Source organism: Monodon monoceros, unplaced genomic scaffold (assembly GCF_005190385.1).
Source record: "Monodon monoceros isolate NGI ecotype Baffin Bay Population unplaced genomic scaffold, NGI_Narwhal_1 Super_Scaffold_18, whole genome shotgun sequence".
NCBI classification, from domain to species: Eukaryota; Metazoa; Chordata; class Mammalia; order Artiodactyla; family Monodontidae; genus Monodon; species Monodon monoceros.
Genome location: NW_021703774.1, coordinates 159,105,372 through 159,117,726, shown reverse-complemented (window position 1 = coordinate 159,117,726; position 12,355 = coordinate 159,105,372). Strand labels below are relative to the sequence as shown.

General features: G+C 44.2%; 1 protein-coding gene across 1 annotated transcript in view; it reads right to left on the bottom strand.

Moving 5' to 3' along the window:
* Positions 1 to 215: 215 nt before the first annotated feature.
* PTAFR (platelet activating factor receptor) overlaps positions 216 to 12,355 on the bottom strand; it is a 28,317-nt gene continuing 16,177 nt past the window's right edge. Inside the window, exon 2 of the mRNA XM_029229442.1 lies at positions 216 to 3,091. Within this exon, the coding sequence (XP_029085275.1) occupies positions 2,017 to 3,045 (1,029 nt within the window). The 5' untranslated portion in view covers positions 3,046 to 3,091 and the 3' untranslated portion in view covers positions 216 to 2,016. The remainder of the gene's footprint in view (positions 3,092 to 12,355) is intronic.

Here is a 12,355-nt window from a genome sequence, read left to right as displayed (position 1 = left end):
CCCTGGCCCGCTGGCCACACACACACACACCTCACACACACACACACACACTCACACATACACGCAGACACACACCCCACACATACACATGCGCACACACACATACACGCACGCGCACACACACCTCACACACACATACACGCGCACACACATACACACGTGCACACACATACACACGTGCGTGCACACCTCACACACAAACATGCAGACACACACCTCACACACACACTCACACATACATGCAGACACACACACACACCTCACACACATACACACACACCTCACACACACGCACACCTCACACACAGACATGCAGACACACACACCTCACACACACACGCAGACACACACACACACACACAGCTCCAGAGTTCAAATGTGTTCCGGTAAGTGGCCTGCAGAGCCTGAAAGAGCATCCCTGAATCTTGCTGCTTATTCCCAAGCGAGAACCTGACTGGCTCCACTAGAGACAGACGCTCACCTCTCATCCCTTCAGCTCCTATCGGAGGGTCGGGGGAACAAATTCTCAGAAGACGGGAGAATCTGGGATGAGCAGTCAGCCTGACCTAGAGGTATCTGCTCCTCATAACTCTATGAGGTAGGAAATTCAGTTCACAGGCCCTGGGCAGGAAGTGACAAAACCACAGCTTGAACCTGGGTCTGTGTGACACCGAAGTTCAAGTCCACTGCACTAGCCACCTAGTCACCACCTGCTAAGTCCAGCCCACAACTGCCACCCCAGACCCAAGCAGGTCTCTGGCTCATTGGGAGGCATTTATCAAAATCAGCCCAGTATGCGGGAAACGAGGATCCCAGCTTTGTGGGGTCACTGGCTGGAAGGGAAGACGATTTCTGGAAACCAGGGAAGGCTCCTCCTAGCCCCTGGGTCTGAGGCTGTCAGGTTCACACTGCAGGTGCTCAGGGTGAGAGAGGAGGCTCAGGCATCTAGAACTCCTCAAGAGAAGTTTTCACCTCTCTTCTGCACCCAGAACTCAAAGTGCCTGCCTGCCCTTGGGATTCTAGTTGCTCTTCTCAGCTCGTGGCAGCTAAGTCAGAGGGGCCTCTCAGAAGGTGAGGTGGGGAGGGGAGCTAAGGACTCCTTCCACTCTGGAGGCCTTCCTGCAGGCACTTCTCAGCCTAACTGCCCTTTCCCACGGAAGCCTCTGGGCATCGCAGTGGCCTGGAGGGCCCCAATTTGGCTTTGAGGGGACTTTGCCCACCCACAGTGGGTGGCTGTGCTGCAGGAGTTACTTCTTCAGGGTCCCTTGTTGAGACAGAAGGTGGATGTGGGTGTTGTGTCTCTCCCGCTGCCCCAGAGCTGCCCCAGGCCTGAGGTGAGGCCTGTGCAGAAACACACATCTGCCCCAGGAGACAGGCTCCCCATCCTAGCTTTCGGTCTATGCATGTTTTATCTTCTCTGGTCATCACTCAATACAGGTTGTTGCATGACTCGGGAGAAGGTTCCACCAAGCCACTTCCCCTGAGAAGTGCCACAAGGACCTTGTGCCTTTAGGTAGAGACTGGGTGGCACCATCCTAGCTTAAAAGTCTATCCCAAAGATGGTGCCACACAGCGAGGGGAGCATCCCTTTTCCAAAACCCCTTCTCTGACTTTTTAGTGATAAAGGGAGTGGTTGCCCAAAACTTTAGGACTTACTCATTTGGGACTGCTGTCCTGGTAGGATGAACTGGGTGGCTCAGTGTCAACCCCCAAGGACTGCCCCTGGCCCTGACATTCCTTCCAGAGCTGTCAGACTCAGGCGCTCGGGATGAGGTTACCAACCAAGGTTATTATGGCATGTGCCCAAAGGTGGCTGAAAGGGCTCATTCAAGTTCTGGATTTCCCAGCAGTCTGGCTCTACCCAGCATCGACACCTTGGTGAGGTAGCCTCCATACCTAATGGGCCACCAGTGCCCAGGGAGCAGATGCCAGGGCCACATCAGACACCCCTTCCTCCCCCAGGTCACTCCATGATGTCCATGGAGGATAAGCCTCTGGGCTCCAAACAATCCGGGCCTAATCTTTGAGGGAATCGACAGGGACGTGTTTGAGCGGCATGACCACTTCGGTGCCTGTCTCCATGGTGGCCCGGGAGCATTTCCGGCTGCTGCGCATACTGTAGAACTTCTCCATTAGGTGCTTACGGAACTTCTTGGTGAGGAAACAGTAGATGATGGGGTCTAAGACACAGTTGGTACTAAGGAGGCAGAGAGTGACCTGATGTGCATCGTTAATAGCCTGGTGGGAGTTGCTGTTCTGGAAGCCCAGCTCAGCCAGGGTCCAGGGCAGCTGTACAATGTGGTGGGGCACAAAGCAGATAATGAACACAGCCAGCACCGTGCAGACCATCCAGAGCGCTCGGCACTTGATCTCTGCGTTGCGCTGCCTCTGCATCGGCTGCGTGAGCAGCGTGACGATGATGACCAGGTTGCAAACGAGGATGATGAGGAAGACGAGGAAGAAGCTGCACACGAGGAAGACATGGATGACGAGGACTGGGATTCTGCCCTTCTCGTAGCGCTCAAAGCAGCGTGTGATGTTGCCTGAGCCCGTCTTGTTGGGCACTGTGTTGGTGGAGTCCAGGATGAGGTAGTAGGATGCAGCGGCCATAATGGCCACCCAGATGATCAGGGACAAAATGATGCCACGCTTGCGGGTGGTGACCTGAACGGTCTTGATGGGCCGTGTTACAGCCTGGAAGCGGTTATAAGTGATGACGGCCAAAAAGGCCACTGAGCCGTAGGTGTTAATGAAGAAGAAGCAGCCAGCGAGGTTGCACAGGAATTCAGGAAGAATCCAGTTGCCCTCGTTGTAGTAGTAGATGATCCACAGGGGCAGGGTGACCAGGAAGAGCAGGTCAGCCATGGTGAGGTTCACCATGAAGATCTTTATCTCATTGAATTTCTTGGAAGGGTACAGGTGGGTAAAGACCCACAGCACATAGCTGTTGGCGAGGACCCCCAACACAAAGATGATACTGTAAAAAATTGGGAAGAGGGTGTATCGGAACTCAGAATCCACACGAGAGGAATCATTTGCCTCCATCACAGTGGGCTGGAGTGGGCAGCTGGTTATAGGATCCTACCTTGGCCTGGAAGACCACACAGAGATTCTGGTTAATGAAGGGCTAACAAGGGACCATCCGATTTACTCAGTTCCAAGACTCCCATTTTGCACATTTTAAACACTCTAAAATTGGTGGCATTTTCCAATTAATTGGCATTTTTTTCTTCCTACATAAAATAATGGTGTGTTTTTTAAATGAATGGCCTCTGACATTCAATAAAATCAGTGGCAGTTCAGTTTCTTTTCTCTTGTTCCATTTAAAAATATACTTTTTTATTCTTTAGCTTGTTTTGACTTAGAGTTTTAGATAATCTATTCCTGGTGATGAAACAGGTGGAAATTAAATTTTTTTTAATTTAAATTCTATGGTTTTTAATTTCTGACAAAATTTGAATATTGTTCTATTGATGAAATTTGAGATAAAAATTTTGATGGTAAAATGCCTTATGTTAAAAAATAGTTCACATGCCCATACAAAATCTAGAAAATACACAGATGTATATTAGAGTCACCCAGAGAATGAAATAGTAGCTATATATTAGAAAGAATGAGTTAGATCTGATTGTACTGCCATGTAAAGTTGTCCCTGGATAATATTGTTAAGTAAAACAAAACAAAACAAAAAAGTTGGTATGACCCCGTTATGTACTTGTATATGATATAGAAAATGATCTAGAAGGATACCCCTCAAAGCGATGACAGTGGTGAAACCTCTGGAAAGGTGAGGTGGGCTTGGTGGGAAGTATAATTACCTTACTTTTTTTGTTTGTTTAAACACTTTAGGAGTGTGCATTGCTTTAGTAATTAAAAATTTTTAAGTATAATTTTAAAAGAAAAGTATACAATGGAGAAGCCCAATAGACAATACTTTAACCAAGTAAACAAGAGTAGCATCATCATTAGTAAGACATGTCAACATCATGTACCCCTGGTACGATGTACTGACAACGACACAACACCACTTCTGTGGTATTCTTGCCAAAAATGCATAATCTCAATTTAGCCATGAGAAAACATCAGACAAAGCCAAATTGTGCAACATTCCACAAAATGACTGATCAACAGCGTCAGGGTCACGAAAGACAAGGAAAGACTGAGGAGCTATCATAGATCAGAGGATGTAAAGGAGACATAGGACAACTAAGTGCAAAGTGGGATCCTGGATTGTACCCGGGAACAGAAATATTGTTAGGGGAAAACTGGTGAAGTTCAAATAAGGTCTATAATTTAGATAATACTGTAAACATGTTCATTTCCTGGTTTTGATCATTGTACTATGGTTTTATAAATTGAGAATGTTGGGTAAAGGGCATATAATGAACTCTTTGTACTATTTTGCAACTTTTTTGAAGGCCTAATATTATTTCAAAACAAAAAGGTGTTTGTTTTAAGTACAGTTGACCCTTGAACAACACAGGTTTGAACTGTGTGGGTCCACTTATACATGGATTTTTTTTTTGATTGATACAATACAATACAATACTACACGACCCATGGTTGGATGAATCCACAGATATGGAACCCCACAGAAGGAGAGACAACTGTAAAGTTATAAGAAGATTTTCAACTGCGGGGAGGGTGGCGCCCCTAATGTTCAAGATTCAACTATATATGAAAGAAGATTAAAAGTAGCTATAATCGCACTACCCAAAGTCTGGTTCATTTTCAACAGTTCTTTGTCCCCATCCACTGTCCAGAAAAACCAGTTCCTCCCTCCCCTCTTGTCCCTCCCACTATGTTGCCATCACGTGAGCCTGGAAGCCCCTCTTATGTTTGTGTTGCAGCTGAGGGGGATGGGATGGCAAGAGACTCAGGATTAAGCAAGGCCCAAGGTTCATCATATATCATAGTAGAGTGAAAAGAGCGGGGAATAGGCAGTGAGAAGCAAGGAAGACAATTAACACTTAAGAGCATCTCTTTTGGAGCCACGCACCCTGCTCAGTGCTTCCACACGCACTACCTCCTTTGAGTCTCGCAAAAGCCCTTTGAGATAGGAAGTAAGATCCCCATTTTACAGAATAGGAAACGGAGTATAGGGCGGTTATGTGACTTCTCCAAGGTCACACAGCATTAAGGGATGTAGCCAGGATCTCAAATCTAGCTCTGTCTTCATATGTTCATACATACATTCAACCAAAAATATTTCTGAGCACCAACTGCGTGTCAGGCTCACTGCCAAACACAGGAGAGGCAGGGTGAACAGGACCGACAGGACCCTGCCTTCAGGGAACTTAGAGTCTCGTGGGGGCGATAGACAAAAGCAGTGTAAACAAACATAGCTCTATACAAAGAAAATAGGGTGCTGACATGGAGAAGAAAACAGAGATCTATTTTTTTTAATATAAATTTATTTATTTATTTATTTATTATTTATTTTTGGCTGCATTGGGTCTTTGTTGCTACACACGGGCTTTCTCTAGTTGTGGCGAGCGGGGGCTACTCTTCTTTGCAGTGAGCGGGCTTCTCATTGCAGTGGCTACTCTTGTTGTGGAGTACGGGATCTAGGCACGTGGGCTTCAGTAGTTGCAGCACATGGGCTCGGTAATTGCGGCTCACGGGCTCTCGAGGGCAGGCTCAGTAGTTGTGGCACATGGGCTTAGTTGCTTTGTGGCATGTGGGATCTTCCCCGACCAGGGATCAAACCCGTGTATCCTGCATTGGCAGGCAGATTCTTAACCACTGCGCCACCAGGGAAGTCCCAAGATATCTACTTTGAAAGGAGGTGACATTTCCATTGAGGCCTGAAAGAAGAGCCTAGGAAGAGAGTTCCAGGCAGAGGGATCTGCATGAGTCTAGCACTATGGCAGGAAAGAGATTGGCAGGTTCCAGGAACTGGAAAAAAGGCCACCTGATGGCCCTTGCCCTGACCTCTGGCTGCCACTCCACCCTCATCTTATGCCACCTTCTCACCAGGTTCCAGCCAAAATGGACTTCCCAGGTGGGTCTTCAAACTCACCCAGAACTCTCCTGCTTCAGCCTGCACACATACCATGCCACTGCCTTGAACATGCTTCCCTATCCACACCCCACTGCCACCTGGCCAACTCCAACTCATGTTTCAGACCTTAGCTGAATTTCACTTCTTCAGGGAGGTCTTCAATGACCTCCAGGTCAGGTCAGGTCCCATCTCAAAGCTCCCTATACTTCTTCTTAAATCTTAGCACAATTGTAATCGTATTCATGTTTGTATGATCGTTTCACACTCTCCCACTTGACTGTGAGCACTGGCAGATCAAGGTCCTTGTCTGCCTAATCAACACTATTCCCAGCACCATGAATCAATAAATAAAAGGAATGGGTAATAAGCCTTGTTAATTACACCCACCCCTTAGGGAGCCCCAGAACAGCGGAAACACTTGAAGAAGTCTATAGATACTTACAGGTGAGTTTAAAGAAACCACTGGCTGTAATTAGAATTTTTCTCTTGATTGAGAAAAATTTTGTTCTTTGTTCTATTTAGTGTATGGTGATGGTTTGTCTATGTTAATTAAATAAATGTAGGTTCAATTATTCCAAGAAATCATTGCGATTCCTTTAAAAACAAAAAACTCACCCTCAAGTTGCATTGTGAATTACATAGTTGATTTGAATTACATACTTTTATTCTGCTTCCTCAGCAGCAAATTGCTAGCTTCTACTCAGCTGGGATCTTTTCCACTCCTAAAGATGACCCTGCCATCTGATCCCAAAGGCGTAAGACAATAACTCTCAAAGGGTGGTCCATGTAAATGAGGGATGAGAGAGGAGGTCTATCTCTGAAAACTTTCAGGGAATCCATGAGGTCAAAATGATCATCATAATAATACCAAGACATTATTTATTATTTGTCTTCTTCACTGAGTTGACGGACATTTGCGCCGACAGTACAAAAGGGTGAGCAAAACTGCTGGCTCCTTAGCACCAGTCAAGGCAGGGACACCAAACTATCATAGGAGTCATATCCTTCACAGCTATGCATTCAGTGTAAAAAAAAAAAAAAAGCCAATTTCACTTTATTTTTTATTATTTTTTTTAATAAATTTTAAAATTCTTATTATTTTTGGCTGCATTAAGTCTTTGTTGCTGGACACAGGCTTTCTCTAGTTGTGGCAAGCGGGGGCTACTCTTTGTTGCAGTGAGCGGGCTTCTCATTGCGGTGGCTTCTCTTGTTGTGGAGCACGGGCTCTAGGCACGCGGGCTTCAGTAGTTGTAGCACATGGGCTCAGTAGTTGCGGCTCGAGGGCTCTTCCCGGACCAGGGCTCGAACCCGTGTTCCCTGCATTGGCAGATGGATTCTTAACCACTGCGCCACCAGGGAAGCCCAGTACACATCCTTTTAATAATCTGTGTATCGGAATGGGAAATACACATGAAACATCTCTGCTGCAAACTGGAGTAGAGTGGTTGCCTTCAGAAAAAGACCCAATGCCATTGTTTGAGTTGTGAGCTGAGCTGTTTTTTGGATCATCATTATCACTTGAAAAAATGACTGGCAAACTATGGCTTTTCAGAGACTTGGGTATCTGGCAGACTTTTTTCTCAAAAAGTCACTATAGAAATAAAGTGATCCTGTCACTTCAAGTAAAACCGATGATGGGATTTTGCTGCCATGATTAAAATTTGAACTTCCAAGAAAAGATTAAAATGTTTGGAAAATCTGTATCTTCCAGCACGAGCTTGACAGCTTTCCAATATCCAAAGAATTTTCTGATGAGATTGGTAGTGATATTAATTAATACAATTGTTTGATATCTTATAATGAAAAGTCAATATCTGGAAGACCTGTATATCTCAGTGAACCAATATTTTCCAAATGAGGAAAGCATGATGTTTCAAAATTACATAGAGGTAAAAGATTCAAAGGGCAAGATAGACCAATACATTGCCTTGTTCACGGATGACAAAAAGTTTGTTGATATGATTCAGTATACATTGCAACTAACTTTTAAGAAACTACCATTTGTGGAGTTCTGATGTAGAATCAAAGAAGAGTATCACCAATTATCTGAAAAAGCCATTAAAATATTCCTCCCTTTACAAATACACATACCTCTGTGTGAGGGCAGATTTTCTTCATATACTTTAACCAAAACAACGTATCACAATAGACTGAGTGCAGAAGTGAATATGAGAATCCAGCTGTCTTCTATTAAACCCAACATTAAAGAGATGGGGAAAAAAAATGTAAATCAATGTTACTCTTCTCCCGAAATTGTTTATGTTTTGAAAACTTTAGTTATTTTCCACTAAAAGCATTATTTATGTTAACATGAAACGAGTTTATTATTGGTTTTTACATTTAAAAACAAAAATTTTTAGAATGTCTTAGTTTTCATTTTGAAGACGGTAAATATTGGTAGGTATACCCATGTAAACAAAAGTTCTCTGGGGCCCTCAATAATTTTTAAGAATATAAAGAGATCCTGAGGCCAGAAAATTTGAAAATCAATGCTCCACAGTCTCAGTTCACCACCCCGCCCCGTCCCCCCATTTCCTTTGAGCCTAAGACGCCCATTCATCTGGGACTGGCCTTGTTTCTTTTTCCTGCTGGACCCTCGTGCCTTAGGGGACCCTGTTCCTGGGGCCTGAGAGGCGGGGGTGGGGAGCAGCCCACAGCTGGGAGGTGTGTGGTGCTCACTCTGGGTCTTTGAGGAAGTCACATCCCTATCCACCCCCAACACCCTATCCCCACCCCTAAGTAAGTCCTGTCCTCTTCTTGGGTTTAGGCTCCAGCACAGTGGAGTAGAGACAACTGTCCTCCAGAAACTGTCCTTCTCCAGGCAAAGGACTCCACTCAGGACATCCTCCTGGTCCCTGCCCCTTATGCCACCCCTGCCCAGGCCTGTTGAGAAAGTCTTCCCATGAGGATCAGGATTTGAATAAGTCTCATGACGTGCTCACCTGGGTACAAAATTTAAGGGAGCGCCAAAAACCTCAGTAATCAAGATAAATAATATTTGGATGCAATCATTTGAAGAATCAAAATCAGTATTACTGATGCTTCCTTTTGCCCCAGGCTCTAATACGGCCCTGCCTGGCACTATTATGATCCTGTCTTCATTTAAACTTTTGGTATTTTGTTCATCATGGATTTCGAGGGGTTTGGGGTGGGTTTTTTTGGTATTAATTGATTTTAAAAAAAAATAGTCTCACCATGTGAATGGGGCACACACAGAATAGCCCAGCTCACCCATTCAGTCACTCATTCGTGCCTTCTCTGGACAATCTCACTGCTGCTGGCCTGGGCAGAGTCCTGAGGCTTCTGAGAACAGACCTCGTCTTTGTCCTTCAGTGGCTCACAGGCCATTTCGCAAGAGAGAGATTCAGAAATAGATAGGTGCTTAGTGTTAGGATGGTGGAGGTTCTAGATGTCAGGGTCATTCTGAGTGTGCCCGTGACCCAGACTTGACGGTCAGGAACGCCTCCTGCTTATGCTGAAGGAAGACAAGGAGTTAGCCAGATGCAGCTGGGAGAGAGGAAGACGCCTGGAAGAACAGGAGAGGATGTGCCTTGTTCTCAGGGAACTTGAGAAGTTTGGTTTGGCTAAAACTTAAAAGGTGGGTGGGGTGGTGGTAAGGAGCGACAGGACCTACAAAGCAAGCATCAGTCAACTGAAGTAGAGTCTTTCATACTAGGCTAAAGGAGTTTGTATGTGATTCTGCTGGAAATGGGGAGTCATTGAAGGATGTGGAGTTTCAGGTTTGTGGAATATGGCTTTGACTGTCGTGTACAGAATGAATTGGAGGGGCCTCAGGTCAGAGGCAGGGAGATAACAAAGAGATAACTGCAACTGTCCAGAGCACCAAAGGGAAGCTTGGAACATGGCAGGGAGGATGGAAATGGATGGCTGTGAGAATGATTTGGGAGATGGAATGGACAGAACTTAGAGATGCATGGGATAGTGGTTGAGAGAAAGGGAGGAGACACGGATGGCCAGGTTTTCTGGCCCAGATGAATGGAGCTGGGTGGTGTCTGTCTTCACTGAGATGACACTGAGGAGGAAGAGTGTGGGGCATAGAGGATGAACTTCGTAGGGGCCATATCACAGGTGGAGTGCCTGAGAAACACCCAGGAGGATCCAGGGTTAAACCCTGAAGAGCCCAACATTAAAAGAGAATGGACTTCCCTGGCAGTCCAATTGTTAAGACTCTGCACTTCCCTTTCGACAAAATTCAACACCCATTTATGATAAAAACCCTCCAGAAAGTAGGCATAGAGGGAACCTACCTCAACATAATACAGGCCAAATATGACAAACCCACAGCCAACATCATTCCAATGGTGAAAAACTGAAACCATTTCCTCTAAGATCAGGAAGAAGACAATGTTGTCCACTCTCACCACTATTATTCAACATAGTTTTGGAAGTCCTAGCCATGGCAATCAGAGAAGAAAAAGAAATAAAAGGAATCCAAATCAGAAAAGAAGAAGTAAAACTGTCACTGTTTGCAGATGACATGACACAATACATAGAGACTCCTAAAGATGCCACCAGAAAACTACTAGAGCTTATCAATGAATTTGGTAAAGTAGCAGGATACAAAATTAATGCACAGAAATCTCTTGCATTCCTATACACTAATGATGAAAAATCTGAAAGAGAAATTAAGGAAACACTTCCATTTACCACTGCAACAAAAAGAATAAAATACCAAGGAATAAACCTACCTAAGGAGACAAAAGACCTGTATGCAGAAAACTATAAGACACTGATGAAAGAAATTAAAGATGATACAAACAGATGGAGAGATATACCATGTTCTTGGATTCTTGGAAGAATCAACATTGTGAAAATGACTATACTCCCCAAAGCAATCTACAGATTCAATGCAATCCCTAACAAACTACCAATGGCATTTTTCACAGAAATAGAACAAAAAATTTCACAATTTGTATGGAAACACAAAAGACCCCAAATAGCCAAAACAATCTTGAGAAAGAAAAACGGAGCTAGAGGAATCAGCCTCCCTGACTTCAGACCATACTACAAAGCTACAGTAATCAAGACAATATGGTACTGGCACAAAAACAGAAATATAGATCAATGGAACAGGATAGAAAGCCCAGAGATAAGCCCACGCACATATGGTCACCTTATTTTTGTTAAATGAGGCAAGAATATACAATGGAGAAAAGACAGCCTCTTCAATAAGTGGTGCTGGGAAAACTGGACAGCTGCATGTAAAAGAATGAAATTAGAATACTCCCTAACACCATACACAAAAATAAACTCAAAATGGATTAAAGACCTAAATGTAAGGCCAGACACTATAAAACTCTTAGAGGAAAACATAGGCAGAACACTCTATGACATAAATCACAGCAAGATCCTTTTTGACCCACCTCCTAGACACATGGAAATAAAAACAAATGGGACCTAATGAAACTTCAAAGCTTTTGCACAGCAAAGGAAAACATAAACAAGATGAAAAGACAATCCTCAGAATGGGAGAAAATATTTGCAAATGAAGCAACTGACAAAAGATTAATCTCCAAAATTTACAAGCAGCTCATGCAGCTCAGTATCAAAAAAACAAACAGCGCAATCCAAAAATGCGCAGAAGACCTAAATAGACATTTCTCCAAAGAAGATATACAGGTTGCCAACAAACACATGAAAGAATGCTCAACATCACTAACCATTAGAGAAATGCAAACCAAAACACAATGAGGTATCACCTCACACGGGTCAGAATGGCCATCATCAAAAAATCTACAAACAATAAATGCTAGAGAGGGTGTGGAGAAAAGGGAACCCTCTTGCACTGTTGGTGGGAATGTAAATTGATACAGCCACTATGGAGAACAGTATGGAGGTTCCTTTAAAATCTAAAAATAGAACTACCATACAACCCAGCAATCCCACTACTGGACATATACCCTGAGAAAACCATAATTCAAAAAGAGTCATGTACCACCATGTTCATTGCAGGTAGGAACAGGATGGTCAAGATGGAGGAGGAGGACCAGGGGACCACCACGCAAGACCTGACAGAAGAAAGTTTCAAGAGTGTGGCAGCAAGTGGCCAACGGTGTGAAAAGCCTCAGCGAGATCCAGCACAATGAAGACAGGAAAGCAAACATTGCACAGGGCCACTCAGAAATCTATCTCCCTGATCAGACGGACAGTAGTTTCCTAAGTATGCGTTCAGGAGTGAATGAGAGGCAAGGAAGTGGAATGTCAAATTCTCGTTCGAGAAGCTGAATTTAGCAAATAAAGGCTGTGTGTGGACCTTGTGTGTATCTTGATTTAAACAAACTAACTGTAAAATATATATATATATATATATATATATATATATATATATAT